General features: G+C 41.9%; 1 protein-coding gene across 1 annotated transcript in view; it reads right to left on the bottom strand.

Annotated features, from left to right (window-relative positions):
- Positions 1–470: 470 nt before the first annotated feature.
- The window catches only part of ADAMTS18 (ADAM metallopeptidase with thrombospondin type 1 motif 18), a 228689-nt gene continuing 206751 nt past the window's right edge, over positions 471–22408 (bottom strand). The window contains exons 19-23 of the mRNA XM_069085865.1: positions 18708–18912; positions 14670–14855; positions 13766–13978; positions 9455–9602; positions 471–4978 (exon numbers count right to left, since the gene is read on the bottom strand). Coding sequence (XP_068941966.1) covers positions 4860–4978; positions 9455–9602; positions 13766–13978; positions 14670–14855; positions 18708–18912 — 871 coding nt within the window. The 3' untranslated portion in view covers positions 471–4859. The remainder of the gene's footprint in view (positions 4979–9454; positions 9603–13765; positions 13979–14669; positions 14856–18707; positions 18913–22408) is intronic.

The following is a 22408-nucleotide window of genomic DNA, read 5'->3' as shown; positions in this document are numbered from 1 at the left end:
TTGTTAAAAGATTTTTTACATACATAGAAACCCAATTTACATACATAGAACCTAATTCTTTTCCCTCACTGACTTCTACCTATCCTGCTTCTAGTCTTCTGGGTCAAATCCTGGCTCTTCTTGCTAACAATGTGGCTTTGGACAAGTTACTTTTCTCGGGGGTCTCAGTTTCCTCTTCTATAAAATGAGGCATTTGAACGAGATGGTCTTCAAGGTCTCATTCAGCTTTAAGTCCTTCAAATCCAATATTTCTTCTACATGACATAAAGTGCTTGAAGGAAGTGATGATGTCTTTATTGATAGGTTGGTGAATACTCCAATGATGTATCAAGGCTCTCCCCCCCCCCGCCAGGGAGAGCCTTAAAAATACAGGGACCATTTTCCCCTTTCTTACAAGCAAACAATTTAAATACAACTAGGATTGTAGGATTTAGAAATACAAGAAAACTTAGAGATATTCTATTCCAACCCTCTCATATGATAGAGGAAGAAATTAAGGCCAAGATAGATCCAAGATCACACTTCCAGCTAACAGAATCTCTCATATTTAAACCGGATCTCTTCCAGTTTAAAGCTAGTCCAGAGCTTTCTTCAGATGGCTACATCTATGAACCTGTTGAACTTATAACCAGTACTGACCAGTTTCCTTTATCCTTGCTATGTCTATATCCTCAATTATTCAAATAACTTTAACAAGATTCAAATATAAGGAAACAGTATCCTTTATTGTTAAACTTACAGAAGAATTAAATACCATGCCTATATGTTGATTTTTTTTCATTCCATAACATAGTTTTATTCAACATTTCTCTTTCTAATTAACATCACCCACTTTAGGAAGCAAGTGCAAACAGGACAGGTTATGAGTTAATAAATTATTTTTTACATCAAGTAGTAAAATAGTGATTATGAAAACAATTTTATTGGGGATAGGGGAGAAATACAACATTTGTTGCTTTTGTTTTTAAATAATATAACCATTTGTACTTCAAATCAAGTCAAGGAGATAATTATCATTTCTTGGATAATATGAAAAAAACAAACCCCAAACCCAGCTCCCATTTGGAGAATTACAAAGGGAACTGTTCATTTTAAGTGACCACTGTCTAGCTGGCTATATTGAACTAGCCAGTCTTTATTTGAATTGGTGCCTTTGAGGGAGAGAACTGGGGCAACATTCATTTTGTTAAAAAAAAGTTGTGGGATGAAGTGGAACAACATAAACACACATCCTTTGAACAAAACCTCCAAAAATTACAGACGGACACAGGCCTGCCTGCTTCATTGGTTTGGGCAAATAGGCTGATGTGCTTCCAAGTAAAAACTATTTTAAGAATAGTCTCTGCACCAAAGTTTCCCTCACCATGGATATCTCCTCCTGGAGAGGAGGTGATACCTTCCTTGCCAACTTGCCAATTTGGATTGGCAAGCCCTGGAAGGTACCACAAAACCGGAGAGGCATCAGGTAGTAGCAAATGACAGACTGTCTAGCTTGGTTCTGAAGGACTCATTAGTAGTGGGTTTAGCCACCAAGGAATGGATTTCTTGGCCACAGAGACACATGAAACCACTTAGGTTTGTAGATGGAGGGGGTTGGGACCTTTGATGGCAGAGAAGCACCCCATGGCAAAACAAACAGGCAAATAAATAAAAACATATATCTAAAGTTTGTATCATCTTAAGCACCAAACCCAGTCCCCTGGGTAAGAGATTATTCACTAAATGTTTGCTAAATTAATCTGAAATTGAATTCAGCCCCAGACAGGTTTCTCTGAAGATGACCCTGAACCTGCAGAATCCTGGGTATAGGTAGCACAATCTTGTGAGGCGAATGTTACACAAGTGGACTGTTTTCTCTGTGGACATTCATTTATTTAAATGTAAGTACTTGCACAATAAGTATACTGTTAAGTAAACTGAATTCAACTCAAATTAGGAGGTCTTAAAACCATAGCACATGAACATCAGTTGGAGAAACTGGAAATATTTAAGCTGGAGAAGAGAAGACTAGGGAGGACATAATAGCTATCTTCAAGTATCTGGTATTGAAAGGATGTTATGTGGCAGAGAGACTAGATTCATTCTGCTTGGTCACAAAAGACAGAACCAAGAGAAATGGGTGGAAGTTCTAGGGAGGCAGACTTAGTAGGTCAGATTTAAAAAAAAAAAAAGATGAGCTATTCAAAAGTGTGATGGGCTGCCTCAGAAGAGACCTGGAGGAGATTCATGTTTTCATGACTAAATGGCTCCGAGGTCCCTTTCCACTCTGATATCCTAGGATTCTGAATTGAATATGCTCTATATCCCTCCTAGACCAGCATCTCCATGAGGGCTGGGATTCTTGTATTTAAAATTTCAATATCTCCCATTGCTCACAACATTGGTCTCCAGGCAGGAAAAGTTTACTATTAAACTATCAGACTGTAAACTTCTTAAGGGTGGAGACTGTCAGGGAGAAGACATAAGTATAGTGGAAAGAGGGCGGGATTTTTACTCAAATTACCCGAGTCTGAATCCCAACCCTGCTACTTATTAACTATATGACCTTGGTCAAGTTACTTGGCCTTGTGGATTTCATTTGATCCTTTATAAAATGATGGAATTGAATTAGATGGTCACTAAAGGCCCTTTCCAGAATAAATACCATAACCTTATTTATTTATTTGGGGTTTTTTTTTTGGGGGGGAGGAAGGACAGTTGGGGTTAAGTGACTTGCCCGAGGTCACACAACTAGTAAGTATGTCAAATGTCTGAGGCCGGATTTGAACTCAGGTCCTCCTGACTCCAGGGCCAGTGCTCTATTCACTATAACCTCATTTAAAGAATAATCTCGTGTAGAAGGGATTAGATTTCTTCTACGTTGCTCTAAAGTCTAGAAGGTTTGAGAGGCATCAGGCAAAGCTGGAATCCACAGATGGAAGTTACAGGGAGGCAGATTTTGGCCCATCATATAAGAAAACATTTCCTAACAAAAATGGGAATGCACTTGTGAGGTAGTGAGTTCCCAGTCACTTGAAGCAGTCAAAGGGAGACCAAATGACCCCTTTGGGGAGGCTGCCAAGGGGAGCCATACATGGTGCAGGTGATTGTACTGGAACTTCTCTAAGGTCCCTTCTAACTAATCATGATATGATTCCTGACTTTGCTTGCTGTCTTCCTCAGGATCGAGCCAGGGTTCCCACGTAGAAGGCGCTTAATAAATGATGAACTTAATTGTTTTGAATGTGAAACTATCTTGAGATGACATGGAGCTGGGGGGGCAGTGAAGGCTTGACATTTATAAGTTATTCAAAGTGCAAAGTTCAATCAACCGATTGTCCTAAATGGTCTACATACCCTGTTTCCAGAACGTTTTTAGGAAATGCTTCCCAGATTATTGTTAGTATGTTTGAGCCTTGAAACAGGCAGAACGTATGCTCCAAAACCACCCAGACAGTCCATCAGGAAGCTCCAAGAGAAGCAACAGGTCCCTTGTGCCGTTCTGTGATTGGGATGTTCTCCTGGCCCCAGTTAATAGAAGTCTTATATACAGGGCTCATGCACCCCTGACCACTAAGTCTCAGGCTGAAGAATCAAAAGGTTCTTATTCCAGCAGAAGGCTGTTATGGCTCTGCCACTCACTTGCTGTATGATCTTGAACAAGCCCCTTCATCTCTATATGCCCGATTGTTTTCAGCTACAAAACAAAGGGGCTGGAGTCCAGCTTGATCCAACAATATCTGGAATAGTGTGTTCAGCCCTGGGTACCACATTTTAGGAAGAATAGTGACAGGCTAGAGCACAAAGCACTCTCCAGAGATGGAGAAGGGGACTGGAGACCAAACTATCCCAAGACCACCTGGAGGAATTAAGGAGGAAGAAAAGATGACACCTGATTGCTGTTTTCAAATGTCTGAAGGATAGTCATATGGAAGAGGGGTTGGGCTTGTTCTCCTTGACCTCAATGGGTCGAACTGGGAGCAATTAGTGTAAGATGCATCATGACAGATTTAAGCTTGATGGAAGGAAAGACTTTCTGACAATTTAGAATTGTTCCAAAGTGGAAGAGGCTGTCTTAGGAGGTAGTGAGTTCCCCATCATTGGAGGTCTTCCAAGTGGAGATTGCATAATTATGAGTGGGGAAAAGTGTAGTGTGAATTTCTGCTCAGGTAGGGTTTGGACTACATGACAGCTGAGATTCATTCCGATTCTGAGATTCTATGGCTCAATGAACCCTTTCAGCTCTGCCCATGACTTGGTGAATCTACAAGGAGAACAGGTTTCTCAGTTGACTCAGTATGTCCTTTTGACAGATGTGGAAATGGTTATATGTCTGGGTTCTGGTCAGTAACTCAGCACATCTTGGTCTGACAGAGCTGTATGTTCCAAAAGACAGCTCAGGTTGAAGGGATTTCATGAGAGGGGATCCATCATGGTGTCTCACGGCCAAGGGCTCTGAAGTAGGCATGGTTTATCAACACAAACAGTTGTCTGTCCTTTGAGCACTTCACCTTGGCCACACTCCTACAGTCCAGTTCTTCTCTTGCTTGGTGAGTACTATGAGTGACCCAGGATGGAGATGTTCACTGTGAGTAAAAGGGGAGACCAATCCCACCCCAATCTCCAAGAGGAATTTTTTTTAATTTGATAGCAGAATAGTGTAGTAGTAAGACTAATGAATCTGGAGCCAGATGACCTGGCTTTGAGTGTGTTGGTCTTATGACTTTGGTCAAGTCACCTCTCCTCTTTTTCTCCAGGCCATCGATTCTTCTTCTCTGAAATGGGGATAAAAATTCTTGCACTACCTACCTCAGAGGGCTGTTTTAGGGAAAGTATTTGTAAACCTTAAAGCACTAGAGAAATATGAGTTATCATCATCATCACCTATTCTTCCTTGAGCATGACTTGCAGCACTGTTTGCCATAAAACTTGTGGTTGCAGACACCATGTTGTGGAACCAGATGGCACCAGCTGAAGAAATCCACACAAGGTGGCTCATCTAAAAAGAGAAAATCCCAGTCAAACGACTGCCAGGGGTCTCTCATCATTTCCCTTAGAGCCAAATTTGTACCTGTAATCATTGGGACCTAGTTTAGATTGTGGTCCCCCACATCTCCATATATCTAGAGAGGCAACTGTGTTACAGTGGAAAGATTTCTGTACTGAGAATCAGAAATATTGGATTACAATCTCAACTCTGCCACAAACTTGCTGTGTGGGCTTGAGATAGGTAACGACTAAAGTCCCTTCCATTCTCTGTTCTAAGGTGTCTCCCAGCTGTGACATTCAAGGTCCCTTCTATCTCTGATGTACGTTCCAAGATGTTGTCTCTCCTCTCAGATCACTTTATTTCTGGTCTTGTCTTATCTAAGCTTTCTCCCAGCTGTGACTTTCTATCCTCTGTTGTTCTCTCTATCTCTGATTCATTGTGTTCTAAGTTCTAAGGGCTCTGACAACTTTTCAAGCCCTTCATAGCCTGACCTTTTCTTACCTTTCCTGTCCTCTTGCACACTATGTGATGCAGCAGCACTGGCCTTTGTACTGAGCTCACTCCCCAGGGTAATGCAGGAATTGAGATATTTGTGGCACTACAAAATGCAAGTTGTGATTATTACCATTCCCTTAAAATCTTTCTCTTGTGACACATCATAGTAAAGAAGGTAATCTGAGTTCTTCAAGGCTAAGCCAGATCAAGTGAAGGGTTTTTAAGGATGGAGAAAACATGAGTATGTTTATGGGCAATAGGGAGACAGCCAGTTGAGAGGGAGAAATTGAAAATTAGTGAGAGAGTAGAGATGATAGAAGGGGCAGTCTGCTGGGGAAAGTAGTGGAATGGGATCAAGGACACCTGTAAAAGGGTTTGCCTTAACAAGGAGAAGGGCAACTGTATTATGTAAGAGAGAAGTGAAGGAGATAGCAAGAGAATGCATCTGAGTCATGTGAAATGAGTAGAGAAGAGGAAGTTCTAAGTGAGTGGCCTCAGTTTTTTTTCCCCGTGAATTATAAGGTAAGATAGAGAGGGAGGGGAGAAGGGATGCCATGAAATGCTTGAGGAAGGATGAAAAAGTTTGTAATAGGTAAAATACTGAATTGATTAGAGTATTTCCTTTATTCAGTGAAAGTCCAGTTGAGAGACTTCAAAAGAAAAAAACCACACAATATAACATAAATTTGTAACGGAATTGGTCAACATGGTTTTCATGATTTCATGATTTCCTCTAACTCCATACAGGAGTAAGTCAATAAAAGTAAAAGAAGTATTTAGGAGAAAATTAAGTTTGTTCTTAACAGGGTAAGATCTTCCATAGGAAAAGGGGGCAAGAGACTTGAGAGCTGAGAATAGTGTCGAGTTGAAAGAGTTCATGAAGGGGTTGAAATGGGGAAGGAAGGAGACTATAGCTATTGCAGGGGTGATATTCTGGGAAAGAACTAAAGGGCTGAGAGAATGGAGGGTATAGTGAAGACAAAGAACAAGTTTAGGGGTTTTAAGGCAGAGAGAAAGAATAGAACTATAAAAGACTATGATCTGACAAGGGATTTTTATGGATATGGAAGTAAAATACTTGTGTGTGGTGACAAGATCAAGGGTTTAGTCATCTGTGTTCAGCTAAGGTGGAGCAGAGGAATAGGTCATGGAAACTAAGTAGATTTAGAAGATGGGAAGTTATGGTGCTTGAGGGAAAATCAGCATGTTTGTTGAAATTTCTTATTATGAGGACTGAAGTTGAGATGGAAAAAAAAGATTACAAGCCAGGCATTGCACTCATTGAGGAAGAAAGGAGAATGTCAGGGGAGTTGGCAGACAACAGCCAACAGATCCTTGATTATGTGATCAATTTGGATTGAACGAGTATCAAAAGAGGGAGAGGTTTCTGAGTGAAGATGGCAATGGGAAATATAGTGGCAATAGGGAACAAGAAGTATTTTATTCCAACAGTGCACCCACCATGACCAGTGAGGTGAAGGTAGGAATGAAAAATGCAATCAGTATTTGAAACACATGCAGTGAGTGTCATCAGGAGTAGTAAGCCAGGTCGCAGTGAGAGTCAGAAGACAGAGAAAATGGCAAAAATAATTGTTTTAAGATGAAAGCAGTCTTTGTTAACTATGGAGCAGGTATTCCAGAAAGCACAGTGGAAGGGGTGAGTAGATCTGGATTTGGGTCTAATATCACTCTTTAACTCATTTTGCTTTCTTTTTTTTTCATATCTTATCTCTTCTCCATTTGATGGTCTAGAAGCTCCTTGAAGGCACACATACCTTCATATCCTCTATAATATAGGGCACATAATAGAATCTGTCCTATTCTTACTTCAAAGTCAACATATCTAAAATTTACCTCCCTCATCATCTTCCTCATCCCCCAGTACTGGTACCTCTTCCTAACTCCCTTGTCTTCATCAATGACATCACCATATCACCATCTTCCCAGTCATACATTCTTGAGACATCTGAGTTGTCCCCTTTCTCCCTATATCCAATCAGCTATTCATTCCTGTAAATTCTACCCCCACAATACTCCTTCTAGCCTTTCTACCCCCCAAACGCCACCATCCTACTTCAGATTATCACCTCTTGCCTGGACTATCATTACAGCTTTCTGATGGTCTTTCTGCCTCCAGTTTCTTCCCCCTTCTATCTCTCCTTCACACACCCAGCTGAACTCATCTCATTTATGCATAGGTCAGTTCAAAACCTTCAAAGGCTTCCTATTAACCTCAAAGGGCTAGTTACCATGTGAGGAAAGCAATCTGTAAACCTTAAATCCTTTATGAGAATATGACATTGTTCAAAATCTAAATCTGCCATTCAAAGTCCTCTATAACTATATACCTTCTGACTTTTCAGTCGTCTCTCACCTTGGCTCACTGTCTTATACTCTGCTCCAATCAAATTGGAGTGCTAGACACTGTTACCGGTTTCCTTTTCTCACACTCTCCCACATGCCTGGGATCCCCGTCCCTCTCCCTTTCTACTTATTGTCCTCACACCTGTTCTTCCAGCCCAGCTCAGGGGCCATCACAGGGGAGCAGCTTCAAAGCTCCCAGAAGCTGTGTGTGTCTGATCCTCATGGGGAAAAATGACACCTCCTTTCTCACCTCTGTTCGTACTTCTCCGCATTGGGAGAACTGAAGAAATGGCATAAAAGGAGAGGAAAAAAAACCTGGGAAAGTTTATTTAATCAGGAGAAGAGAAGTGCAAGGGCACATGATAGCTGCCTTTGAATATCTGAAGGCCTCCATCATGCGGAAGAGGGGTCAGTCTGGTTTGGTTTGGCCTCCATGCAGAGAACAGCAGCAATGGGTGGTGGGAAGTCGGGGAAAGACAGATTCTGGCTCTATTGAAGGAAGAACCATCTGAACTCTCCAAGGCTCTATGCACTGTGCTGGTGTCACGGTAGACAGAGAGCTGGGTCTGGGATCAGGAAGACTTAAGTTCAAATTCTATCTCAATCATTTACTAGCTGTGTGTCCTTGGGAAAATGACTTCACCTCTGTTTGCCTCAGTTTCCTTAACTGTAAAATGGGGATAATAGCAGCACCTCCCTCCCAGGGGTGGTATGAGGATTAGATGAGATTTCTGTGAAGCGCTCTTTATCCCTATTATTGTTGGACTAGGCTCCTTGTGTGGGCAGTGAACACCTCACCATTAGAAGATTTTAAACAGAATTTAAAGGGATACTTGTCTGATATGTCACAAAGAGGGTGGATGGTCAGATACCGATTAGCTGAGATGATGTCAGGGTACTTCCCAGTTTGGAGATCTGTGATTATTGTAACTTATTTATTCATTCATTAGAGGAGAACTTTTAAGGGCTTACTGCATGGCAGGTGCTATGGTGGGCACCTGGAGTACAGAGATATTATTGAGCTTAATAAAAGCTTACTAGGCGAGTGACAAAACAATAGGCTGTCCTCAGGGAGCTTACATTCAGTTATAGCTCTATAATTTATGTTATATTTCTAATTGCTGCTTGCCTTTTGTTCTCAGAGAGGACCATGACATCAGGCAGGTGATGACATGACATGCACATGAACTGGATTTAAATGAGAAGGGGCTGTGCAAGGTCACCAGCTTCACTTTCTCCTTTGGAACCATTTGGGTCCAGTGGCCAGGCATGGATCAAGATGACTGGAGATGGCCCAGGATGCAGTGGAGGACTTGGCCTTTTCAGCCTAAGGTCTTTAATAGGTCTCAGTTTTTATAATAGAATAGTTACTTCGGTGTTGCATTTATTTTGCTATAAGATCTGCAAAGGCAGAGTTAAGGTCTAATTTATTTTCTTTACCCCCCTCCCCCATTGCCTACCACAGAGTTACACACACAATATGTGCTTAATGTTTGATGAATAAAGAAGGGGAAAAGTTTAAATAGGTCAACAAAATTCTAGGACATATTGGCATAAACCAAATTATCCTGAGAAATATTTTCTTCTAAAATGAACAAAACCCAGTTCAAGTGCAGGGTTTGTTACCTCTCTTCATAGGTAGAGGGCAAAAATTTGTGTTACAGGCTCTGACTGCTGATGGCTTTTGATGAACCAGACAACTGGCTGTGGGCCGACCTTGTAGGAGACACTGCACTGTTCGGGTCTGCAGACCACCTCCACATGTCACTGTGCACTGCAGGAAGGAAAAAAACACAGAGTCAGTAGAGGCTAAATGATGGTGTCTTGGATGATTTCATTCTCTCTCAGAGAATGGAAAGGAAAAAGAGAAGAAGAAGAGGGAGAAGGAAGAGGAAGAGGAAGAAGAAGAGGAAAAAGGAGGAGAAAGAAGAGGAAGATGAAGAAGAGGTGGAAGAGGAGAAATTTCTGCAATACTGAAAACATCGAAGCTGCAAAGGTCCATAGAAAATAAAATGTTAGAACTGAAAGGGCACTGTTGCAAGCCATTACTGCTGGTGGAAACAGGGAGACTTTGAGTTAACTTCCCAAACTCCGTCAATACTGGTCAGGCCTGTTGAGGGCAAAGAAGTTATGGCACAAACTTTGAGCAGTTTGAATTAACTTTGTCCTCAGATGGGGTGACTTGGGGCCTAGCTACGTGGGCCCTTTGGACAAGTAGGATTGTGATAGTAATGGCAATTAAAGATTCCCCTGTATTGGCTTGGTTTTCAAATTGATTGTGTTAAAACCCAGAGATTGTTAATCCCACCTGTGGGATGGACTTTTTGATGTGAAAAGAAAGTCCTGAACTGGGAGGAGCTGGTGACATAGATTTGGAGAGACAAGAGAGAGGCGGAAGATCTTTTTGGAAGCAGCACCTCGTGGGGAGAGAGAGAGACTAAGAGAATTGCTGGTGGCCGCTTTGAATTGCCCTGGACTTTTGAGACCTGCCCCCTGAGCTGCCAAGGACTGAGGAGACATGGCTGTTTTGCTGGTACTTTGTCTGTCTGTTTTGATGTTATTTTGCCAGATTTGTCCACTGGTGAAAGACTGTCCTGTTGAAGAAGTCCTGGAACCTGGCATTTGGTTAAGAAGCCCTAAGACTGTCCTGCAGACAGAGAGTGAATACTGTCCACTGGTGAGGGACAGTGCTGTTGTTGCAGGGGTCTGGAGACTGTCCTGCAGACAGAATGAATACTGTCCACTGGTGAAGGACAGTGCTGTTGTTGCAGGGGTCTGGGAGCCTTTCTGTTGGTTCAGAAGCCCTGAAGAAGGATTTTCTTGTTGTATGTTTACAGAAATCCTGGGAGAGGGCTTTGCTAATGTGTTCAGGGGTTCTAGGACTGTTCTACAGACAGAGGATAAATTCATGAAGGGATTGGCAATGTATCTTATGGCCTTGCTAAGCCTTGTCTCCCCAGGAACTAAGATTGCTGAGAACTTGCCTCTGTGTCAAGATGAAAAAAAAGACCTCCATTTGGGTATTAAGTGCTGTGTTTAAACTTGATGTAACTCTGGGGTAGATTCAATTGTGATCCAGGGGTGGGGAACTTTTGACCTTATGTTTGGAAACTAATCTCCATTTGAGAAGAGGGGCTTTGTGGTGGACTTAATTAAGGTATAGCCTAGGGGTGGAGAAGTATTTAGAACAGAGACTTTGTAATTGATTGAATGATTGGAAGGTCCTGGGGTGGGGTAGTACTTGGAGATTATTTAATCACGCTTAGTAAATGCTGTATTTGGAATGATGTCATGTTTTGATCTTCTCTGTTCTTGGTTTGTCACTGAATAAAATGGAGAGCACCTATGCTGGTATTCTGAACCTTGGGAAGTTGCCTTTCTTTTGGCATTACATTACAAGGATACAAAGGCTCTAAGGTTCTAGCAATGAGCTCTGGAGACTCTGGAGACTCCAGAGTATGTCCTTGTTTGTGGCTCTTTATCTCCTTGCCAGGGCTTTTATCTTCTTGTGACCTGCTTTTTTAACTGCCTTGGGAACTGCTTTTACCTGAGGGCAGTTGAATTTTTTTTATTAAATGGATCGTTTATTTAAATCCTCTGGCTCTGAGCTTTCCATCTTTTGGCACATTAAACCATGAGCAGGACAGGCCCTTAGAACCTGAAGTGTTAGAAATGGTAGGACCTTTAGAGAGCAAAACATACCATTTTAGAGCTGGAAGGTGTGCTCTGAAAACATAAACTGTCAGAGCTTGAAGGGCTTTTAGAATACAAATTTATAATCTATAATATAAATGGATAGGACCTTAGGGATCATCTCACCCAACCCCTTCATTTTACAGAGAAACTGGGGTGCTAAGAGGGGAAGTTACTTGCCTAATGTCAGTTCTCATTTATTTCTGTACACCCCTGAGTGGCCTAGTACATTGCATTTCCCTAGTATGTATCATTAGGCTATGGTCCTCCTCAGATGACAGTCTCTTGGAGGACTAAGAGGTAGAGAAGAAGGAGAAGGAGGATAAATGAGGATGTATTTATATGAGAAGTTTTATAATAGCTAGGCATATCTGTTCCATTATTCTTGTTCTAAATAGAGAATTTTTTCAAAGATTTATGATCAATTCCACAAGCAGTGTATCATAACAAAAAGAACATTGGATTTCAATTTAAAAACCTGGATTAAAATCCTATCAATTGATTAAAATCAATTATGTGACCCTAAGCAAGTCATTTTCCCCTGAGTTGCAATTTCTCCGCGAGTAAGATGAGGCAGTTGGACTAGACAGTTTCTGTCTGTTCTAACCCTAAATGAAAGGATCGAATTTTAAATGTCTTGGCCAAATGTATTATGTCTTTTGTCTAGAGGGATATAACTTATAGATGCTAAGCAGCACCAATGCTGTTCTCAGGAATGTAGAGACAACTGGAGGCACAAGTAATTAATCACACAGAATTAAAAATCCCAGGTAATCCTTACACATGCAACAGCCTGACTCCTTACTGAGAAAAAAGCAGGGGTGCCCCGAAGCTGAGCAGGTGATGAGGTGCCCAGACCGTGAGCTCTCATTTCCAAGAGCCACAGGCTGAGAAGGCCCTCCTCCAGCATCTATGACTGGAGGCCTCACTTTATGCCTGGATGACAGGAGGCGGCTCTCAGTCTGTCTCCTCCTCATTGCGATGCAGGGGTTAAAGCAGGCGTCCTCTAAGATCCTTTGCAACTCTTGTTCTAGGAGCCCATTAACCCTGACCTGGGAATCAGGAGAATGGGCGCTGAAGGCTGTATTTGCTACTCACTGCCTATGTGACCTTAAGCAAGCCAACTCCGCTGTTTAGGTCTCAGGGTCCTCTTTTATAAAATGAGGCAGGTGGGTTAGAGCCAGGAGTTCTTAACCTCTTTTTGTACCGTGGACCACTCTGGCAATTTGATGAAGCCTATGGGCCCCTTCTCAGAAGAATGTTTTTAAATAATTGAAAGAAATGTTATTCTCAATGAGGGTGGGTGGGAAGGGAAGAAGGGGGAGAATTTGTAACTCAAAGTTTTAAAAACAAATGTTAACAATTGTTTTTACATGCAACTGGGAAATAAGATGTACAGGCAATGGAGTATACAAGAAAGTGAAGGGGGGGAGAGGTGATAGACGGGAGGGCAGACTGGGGAAGGGGTGATCAGAAAGCAAGCCATCTTGGGGGAGGGAGAAGGGGAGAGATGGGGAGAAAATTTGTAACTCAAAATCTTGTGGAAATGAATGTTGACTAAAATAAATAAATAAATTTTTTAAAAAGAAATGTTAGAGGCTAGTGAAAATAAGGATGTATTTTTCCCCCATCCATGTTTACAGACCACCTGAAACCTATCCATGGACTACTTATGGGCTAAGAACTCCTGGATCAGATGATCTCTAAGAACCTTTCCAATGGTGTATGAAAACCTCATTACATCTCTATTTGGTGTGCTTTGCCCACTATAGGCACTTAATAAATGTTTGTCATATTGTATTGAATAGCTCTAATGTAGGCCTTCCCCATCAAGCTGCTACATGGTCAGTGTGACCATTTCTGAGAGAGGAATTCCGATCATGCTGAGACAGAAGGAAGGAATCCTTTGACAGGCTTCTGAAAGTTCTTTGCTATAAGCTGAAGGACTAGTTTAACTGAGAAAGTCTAAGGAGGTGAAAAGAGCTCTAGATTGGCAGTTAGGAGGAAAGGCTTTCAGTCCCAGCTTTGACATTAATTTATTATATTGCCTTCTAGGGGTCTCATCCCCTCTCTGGGCCTCAGGTTCCACATCCATAAAATAGGTAGTAATACTTATTGATTCAAAGCTGCGATTCAATCCTATATCTATCTTTTAACATAAAATTCCTCACCCTTACCCTTACACCATGATGCCCCTCCAACCAGCCTGTATACAAGTATTAGATGTGGAAAACGGTGACCTACCTGTTGCCAAGGGGACGAATACCATCGGGCTACCAGTGTGGGCCCAAGGGCCACAGGGCAAGCTCCTTGGTGACAGGCCTCCTCCAGGTCCACCTCTGGTTTCTTGATGTGACGACATCTGCGTTCTGGGAAAGTCATCAGCTTTCCCGGCAAGCCTTTCTCACTGCATTGGACCACTCTCTTCTTTATACCTGGACCACAGGATGCTGAGCACTAGAGGACAAGAATAGGTGGTAAGAAAATTACCCTCCCGCCCAATGGTTCCTGATTTCCCCAACTAACTGGGCTGATTTGGTTTCACCAGGTGTTGGTACAATTCAAAGAGGGAAGATTCAAGAACAGTCTGCATGAAGCCTTTCCTGATCCCCACCCCCAACTGCTAGTGTCCTGTCCCTCAAACCACCTTGCACTTATCTAATCACATTGTGTATATTGATCTTTATGTATGTTACATGTATGTAGTGTACATTTATTTTTATGTAAAATGAAGGAACCATAGAAAATGGAATGTCTGAGCTGGAAAGAGTCTTAGAGAAAAGCTAGGCCAACCTCATCAGTTTTCAGATGAGGAAACGGGTTTTAAGAAAGGAGGTAACTTGCTTAGAGTTAAACCCCATTAGTAAGCAGCTAGAACCCAGGGCTAGAGCCCAGGTCTCCTCAATTCCAGCCTAGTATCCTTCCCACTTGAACTTTACTCTATGTGACATGAGGTGCAGCAGAATATATAAGTAGATATTTTAACAGCACATGTAGGATTAGCACGACCCTGATGGCTGGAAGATAAAAGAGAACAGCTGCCTGTCACTTATTGGGCCATGAAAGAAGGGAGTTGGCATGGAGGCCTCCAGTCCACAGGACTATTGTAAGCCTTCCCTGGAAATCAAAAGCAAGGCCAAGATCCTACCTCACTCCAAGAGGAAACCACCCACTGAAGTCGGTCATTCCTGGGGCAACGGCCTAACACACATCCCTCATGGGCTTCTGGCTTTGACAATGAGTCACACATGTTGTCTGGTAGGACATCACCTCTGGCAGGGCTTTGACAATAGATTTCCCTCTTCTTCACCCCTCGCCCACAGGTCTTGGAACACTTTGGAGAGAAAAATGCACATCGGACTCTAGTATGGATATCACAGTATATGTGTCCCACCCCAAATCCTAAATAGATTAGGAACCCCATCTCCAACAGAAGTCTCTTAATCAACAAATTCAATGCTTCTAATAGAATCATTGTGGGGGAAATGTAATTCATTTTCTCATGACTGAGATTTAATATCAACATTTCCAAGGATTCATGATCTCAAGATAATTGCAGAGCCAGTGCTAGAATCAAGCTTTTCTGACATTTAGTTCAGAGGTTTGGCCTGAATATCATGCAGTCACTAGATCCAGTGCCCACAGGAAATGGTTGGGAAACATTTCTGAGGCCCTGTAATTTTTTAAAAAGTGACCATTTTGAGACTAAAACAGGTATATCCTTAATAAGGTCAAATCATCAGACATGAGTGAGTTTGGATAAGAGGGCATGGAGAGGATTTCCCAGCCCACTTTGGCAGCTCCTGCCCTTCCCCCATGGGAATGAGAAGAATTCAAATCAAGCAATCCCTCAGTGCAAGACAGTCCATGTTGGTGTCTGCTTGCTGGCAAGAAGCCAACAGAAAGTTTTTCTGCTCTGAGGTTTTCTTTTCTGAAGTATAAACCATGGCCCCATCAGTGAATGGAGTCTTGGCCAAGGAGTCAGGATACCTAGTGTCCAGACCTGACTCTTGTCATGTGACATCAGTTGTGTGACCTTGACTAAGTCCCTTGCTTACTTCGAGGCCTCAACATCCGCCTCTATAAATTGAGATGTATGCACTAAATGATATCTATGGTCCTTCCCAGTTTTTATATTTTATATTCTGTCATTCTGTGTTTTGTAATTCATGTTTGTAAGTGGTTTGTAAGTGGTAAAGTGCTCACAGTGCTTCCCATCCATTATAACAGGACCCTTTCTTCTCTGTATCTGTGACGTTTTTCAGGTGCTGTCCACCATGACTGGAATGCTCTCACTCCTCATTTCTTCCTCCTAGCCTAGCTCCCCCAACTTCCTTTAAGACTCAACTTGGGGTGTAGAAATCCATCTTGCCCTACTAGAAAGTTGTGGGGGGGATGAGGGAGGATATAAGAGAGAACAGATTGGGGGAAGCAGAATTCAGTAGGCTTGCTATTTTGGGGTGGGGGTAGGGGAAAGATGAGAAGAAAAATTTGTAACTCAAAATCTTGTGAAAATGAATGTTGAAAACTAAAAATAAATAAATAAATTGGAAAAAAAGACTCATCTCAAATCCTGCCTTCTGCAAGAGACCTTTCTAGTCACTTCATTTCCCTCCTCATCTACAACTAGTGCCTTCTTTCTGGGACTCTGAGATTACCTTCTATTGACACTGTATATATCTTTTTATGTATAATGTTTTGCATGTTGCTTCCCCCTTTAGAGTGTGAGTGCTCAGTACTTAACAAAGTAAGCTCTTAAATACTTGTTGATTTGGTTGGACTATGCTCTATTTCTTTTTTTGTTTGTTTGTTTGTTTGTTTTTTGCTTTGGAGGGCAATTGGGGTTAAGTGACTTGCCCAAGGTCACACGGCTAATTTTTGTGTTAAGTGTCTGAGGCCGGATTTGAACTCAGGTCCTCCTGACTCCAAGGCCAGTGTTCTATTCACCGTGCCACCTAGCCACCCCCCTATGCTCTATTTCTTAAGGTTTCTTTCTACTGTGATAGTCTATGAGATCTAATAAATCAAGAGGGAATGTCAATTACAATTCTCTGATTTCCAGGACTTTCAAAACAATGCCCTTATTTCCAATACCATAACCTGATTCTGCACCAAAACATAGCATGTGTGTAGTTCAATTTTATTGAAATATTGACAGGTCCTATAGAGTCTGATTTAAATGCCAACCATCATGTAGCAGAATTGGCCGACTTTATACTACATATCACCGTGGGACCCTAGATATGTCTGAGGTGACCTGGTATAATAAAAGGTGTCCTGGACTGTCAGGAGATATGGGTTCTGTTCATGGCCCTATCACTGATATACTATCTGATCTCAAGGAAGCCCCTTACCTTCTCTGGCCTCAGCTTTCTCCTGTGTAAAGCAGGTAGGACTTAGGATTTGTTGTGGTACAGTGGCTCTGGAGTCAGAGGACATAAGTTCAAATCCTGCCTCTCATACTTATTACCTATGTGTCATTGGGGAAGCCATTTAATTTCCCTGGGACTCTATTTTCCTCATCTCTAAAATGAGAGGATTGGACAAGGTGGTGTGTGAAGTCCCTTTTAGATCCATAATTCTGTGACTAGAGGATCTCCAAGATCCCCTCCAGCTCAAATAGTATGTTTTGAGAAGCAGACTTGGGAAGGTGCCTCCTCTCACTGATTGCAGGCAATCAAAGAGTACTGTAGATATCTGATGTAGCTCCTCTTTGAATCAGGGGAGTGGGGCATAAGCCATGCTACCTGCTCTGGGTTAGTGAGTCCTCTGCTCCTGACCTTTTCCCCCTGAGTCCTCAGAAACATCAAAAAGACTCATAAATTGGCTGCTGAATCCTCCCTCCAACAAGCAGCAACCTGATATACTACCACCACCCCCCTTTCACCTTCCCAAGGTCACACTCCTTGTAACTTCCTGTGTGAGCTGAAGGACTCTCACTGAATCACAGAATTTAGCACTAGAAAAGCTGTAGAGGTTATCTTGTTCAACTCTTTCATTTTACAGATGAGGAAATTGATGCTCAGAGAGAAGATATCATTTTCTCAAGAGCCAACTATCATTAGTGAGTAACAGAGCTGAAATCCAAAACCTGATCCTCCCACTCACCCCAAATACACTTCTCTTTCAATGCCACAGTGCCTTGCCACAGACTGTGAGAGCCAGGAGGAATATTAGAACAAAGGCTAGCAGAATTGTAAGAGACCCTAAACTCTCCCTTACTTGGAGGGACGCCCTCAACAAGAACCCTTGACAAGGGGGTCTTCTAGTCAATCAGTAAATTTTGGTTTTGTCCTTGTATACCGAGTGTGTAGTTTGGTGCTTATTACATGATGATGATGATAATGTAATGGCAATGTAAATTTTTAACATCTTCCCTGCCCCTAGGCTAAAGTGCACCTGGAGCCTGGGGTGGGAGGCTTGTTTTTCAGTAGATACTTCTTGATTGGCCAGTGAGTCAATAAGGTTTTTACATTCTCTGAGCCAGGAGAAGGCTATATAAGCCCTGATGTGTAGCTTTGTTTTGGGGTTCACTTTGAGAAGTGTTCTGTGATTTGATCGGATGAAACTCTGGGAAGCCAGTGTTGAGAGCCCCCGGCTTTGAAAAACCCAGATGTTGATTTGGTATGGATGTAATGGTTGGAAATTGGAAATCTGTCTTCTTGATCTGTTTCTGTCTTGATAATTCTGTCTGTATACTCTGAAGTTCGGGGTGCTGACCTTTTTCCCCGAACGAGGTAAACGATACATGTTTGACTGATTAAAGTAAGCTTGTTAACCCATTTAACAAAGCAGATCTAAGAACCTGTGGTGGCAGCCACCCTGGGGATGCTGGGGTGCTTGCCACTACAGATGATGATGATGATGATAATGGTGATGATGATGACTAATGTCTTCTCTGGTCAAGTAAGTCAGCTAGTCAACTAGCATTAATTCAATAGCTACCTAAGCACCATGCTACACACTGGAGATACAAAGAAAGGCAATAAAACAGTCAAATATCCTTCAATTGCTTATCATATGTACTAATTTTGAACCTTCTTCTTTGGATATGTCAGTTCCTTCCCAAAATGAAGTGTCCAAAGCTGGACACAATTCTTTCTTCCTGCTCTACTTACTGAAGCCCCCTTGGTGCTTCTGGTGGTGCTAGATAAAAAGATAGGGCAACAAATGTTTTATTTCTTACCTGAGACCAGGGCCCAGGGCTCCATTCTGGGGGACACGCATGGTTATTGCAGATTTGGATCTGGGATGGGGTGCTCACTGGGCATCGAGAATGTACTACAATCTCTTCCTTTTGGAAACTTCTTTTCTGGACACACTGAATGAGCCGGCTTTGCTGGCCTCCCCCACAGGACTGACTGCAGGAACTCCATTCACCTGGGGCCCAGCTTTCAAGGGAAAAAGGCACTTGGGTATTATGAAATGGAGTCTATGAGAAGCCTAACAAAACCCCCTTAACACAAAAACTTAATTAATGCAACAAATGTGTATGACCAGAAAAGGAAGTGATTTGGGCACATAGTAACAGCAAGCATGAACAAAGTGTTAAAATGGCACCCAAAAAATATTGTAAGATCCAGAGTAAGACCTCTAAAAGACTGAGTGGATTCTCTATAGCACAAATTCTAAACTTGCTGTTGGTAAACATTTTATGAAAAAATAACCTAATATTTTGTCTAATAGAATGTAAATTCCTTGAGGTGAGGGATTGTCTTATTTTTGTCTTTGTATGCCAAGGCCTAGCACAGAGGTGTTTGACCCACATCAAGTGCTTAACAAGTCCTTGATGGTTGACTGATTTATTCTAGGGACTCCCCATGACATTCATCAGCCCAGAAAAAGGAGCAAAGAAGCCAGACATTAGAGGCTCTGTTACCAAGGCCTGAAGAACACTTGAAGGACAAAGGAGCAATGGATAGGAGGGCCTGGGTTCAAATTCCATCTCTGTCACTTAGGTGTTGTGTAACCTTGGACAAGTCACTTAGGCAGGGCTGCGTCTTTTCAGTATTCCAAATGAATCTCAGATCTGGAGGAATTGCAGATGTAATCTCAGACTAACTAGGTATACTCTCAAATATGTAAAGACCCTGGAAGAGGTCTGGCTGATGTACTCCCACAGGGCACGCTGTTCTCAAAGTAAACAGATTTATCACCCTAAGATAAAGAGTTTCCACTCAAGTCCTCTGTTGCCATGCCATGATTCAGATGCAACCTTTGCTCTCAAAAGTCATGTCAGTGGATCCTCAGTTTCCTCATCTCTAATATAAGAGGGTTGGACTAGATGACATTTGAGGTCACTTCCAGCTTAAAATCCACAAGCCTGTGATTCAAAGGTCAATTTACAGTCATAGTTGACTGTGGGATCAAGACTCAAAAGGGAAGAAGGTGAGGGCATCACCATGTGATGGATTGGGAGAACAATGAATGGTGATGAGACTATAAGTAGTAGAGATGATGAAAAATTTGTTAGGAGGCATACAACAGAGGGAGAGATGTGAGGGAGAGTTTAATCAGACAGGGAAATTTCAGACTTTCAGATTGTGAAGGTGTCACAATTATGAATGATGATGAGACTAAGGTGTGGTCACTCCTATGTATGACTGAGGTAGAGAAATGAGCTCATCAAAGGTCGGACCAGATTATCTGACAGTCTCTTTCAGCTCTAGATCCTCTAGTAGGAAAAAAAAATTGGGGTGGGGGCAGGATTTAAAATAATTTCTTCAATGAGATTTTAATGCTGATGCAAATGAAATTGATATATTAAAAATAAAGAAAAGTTTCCATATCTTTACATTCCAAAGGCAACAGAAACATAGCTTACCTCTGTCTCTCTGTAGTTACTTAGATTAAGTTAAAAAAAAAAAGTCATCCTCGGAGTTCTTGGTTTCTGAAAATATGTGTAGGTATGATGTTTAAGTATGCAATAAATAATATACACATACATTCCTGGAGAACATCTAAAAATAAGGATAATAACAGAATCTACCTCCAAGGGTAGTTTGAAGGCAAAATGAGATAATGTTTGTAAGATGCTTTGCAAACTTCAAACCACTATGTAAATGCTATCTATTTACTTAACTTCCCTTGCTTTAATCCTTTGATCATCAAGTAACTCTTTGATGCATAATTTGCGTTCCTACCTGGTAGGAAAGGCAGATCCTTTTCAAAGATTCAGTTGGATTTTCCTCCCAATTGAATCAACAGAATTATCTTTTAATATAAATTGGTCCCAAATGGATTTTGGTTTAGTTCTGTTCAATTCAAGGCACTATTGTACCAGGTGCTGGATATTCAGAGATAGCAATGACACAATGCCTGCCCTCAAGGGGCGTACATTCTGTGGCTGACTGGTGGAGGTTGTGGTGGTACAATATACCATGTATACAGATAAATCGATACTAGGTAATTTGAGGAGAGAGATGGGATGGGAGAGGAGAGGAGGGGAGAGGAGAGGAAAGGAGGGGAGGGGAGGGGAGGAGAGAGGAGAGGAGAGAAGAGGAGGGAATGGGAGGGAATGGGAGGGAAGGGAGGGGAGAGGAGGACAGTTGAGTCTTGGAAGAAAATTAGGATGAAAAGCATACTACAGCTAGAGTCAGAAGACCTGGGTTTGAATTTCAACTTTACCACTGACTCAATGTGTGATCTTAGATATTGATCTTAGATATGTCACTTCAGTTTCTTCCTCTATAAAATTTGGGGTTTGGACTTGCTGCTCTTTAAAAGAAAAGAAAACAACAAAAACCCAACCTTATGAAGTCACCCAGCTATAGGAATTTTTAAATGACCATACTCTACAGACCATGAAACCCAAACTGCAAATTACACAGTAGTAGGATACTCAGACTCCCCAGAAACAGACAAGGCCTAGAGGTGGTACTTGGCTCAAGCTATAGGACCACATGCCTCTTTCAGCAGTTTTTCTGAATTGCCCTTAGCCACACTATTGTTGGAGAACTCACTGGGATTAATCTTTCTGGCCAAGCAAAGCCCTTTACTGTGTGACTTTCTCAGACAACTGTATTTTGATAGAGTATTTTGACCAAGATTCTTGTAAGTCAGTGCTGTGTCCTTCAGTTCTCCAGATGAATCTCAGAGCTGGAGAACTATGAAGGTCTCAGACTAACCCAAAATTGGGCATGAAATCCCTCACATATGCAAGTAGCTTATAAGATGTTGGGTTGACGTTGATATTCTCATGGTGCATGGTGCTCTTTCCAAAGCTAATCATTGTTATCACATTCTGAGGAAGAATGTCTGCTCAAGTCCTCATGGTGACCCTGGGCTCTCCGTATTTATGTATCATGAACTATACCTGGATTGCCCTAACACATTAGAAGTGCTTCAGAGTACCAAGCATGGTAACTAGACAAGCATCACCTGAGAACTAGCCTAGCTAAGTGGGCAAAGAGTCATCACCAGAGGGTTGGCCACCAAGGGATCAAGTATTTTCACCATGGCAGCTCATGAAATCATTTGCCAAATCACAAAGGGGATGCAGTCTACAACCATTGGTGGGATAAGGTAGTATCCACACTGATGAAACATGGATTTCCTGAGCTGGCTTGTATAGGCTTAGAGTGCTAGCTGATTGCTAAATGTTCAGTATGAACATTTACAGCTCAGGAATAAAAAAATACCACAAACCAAGGCTTAATTTATTGTTTGTTCATTGTCTAGAGGTTCTAGACATAAGAAAATGATGGAAAAAATGTTAATAGTGAGGGTGAATAATGTGCACATTTTCTTTTTTTCTTCCTTCCTTCCTTCCTTCCTTCTTTCCTTCCTTCCTTCCTTCCTTCCTTCCTTCCTTCCTTCCTTCCTTCCTTCCTTCCTTCCTTCCTTCCTTCCTTCCTTCCTTCCTTCTTTCCTTCCTTCCTCCCTCCC

The sequence above is a fragment of the Petaurus breviceps genome, unplaced genomic scaffold (genome assembly GCF_028583685.1).
Source record: "Petaurus breviceps papuanus isolate PSGF00001 unplaced genomic scaffold, PetGlider_PUasm1.0 176, whole genome shotgun sequence".
NCBI classification, from domain to species: Eukaryota; Metazoa; Chordata; class Mammalia; order Diprotodontia; family Petauridae; genus Petaurus; species Petaurus breviceps.
This window is presented reverse-complemented; position numbering and strand designations above follow the sequence as displayed.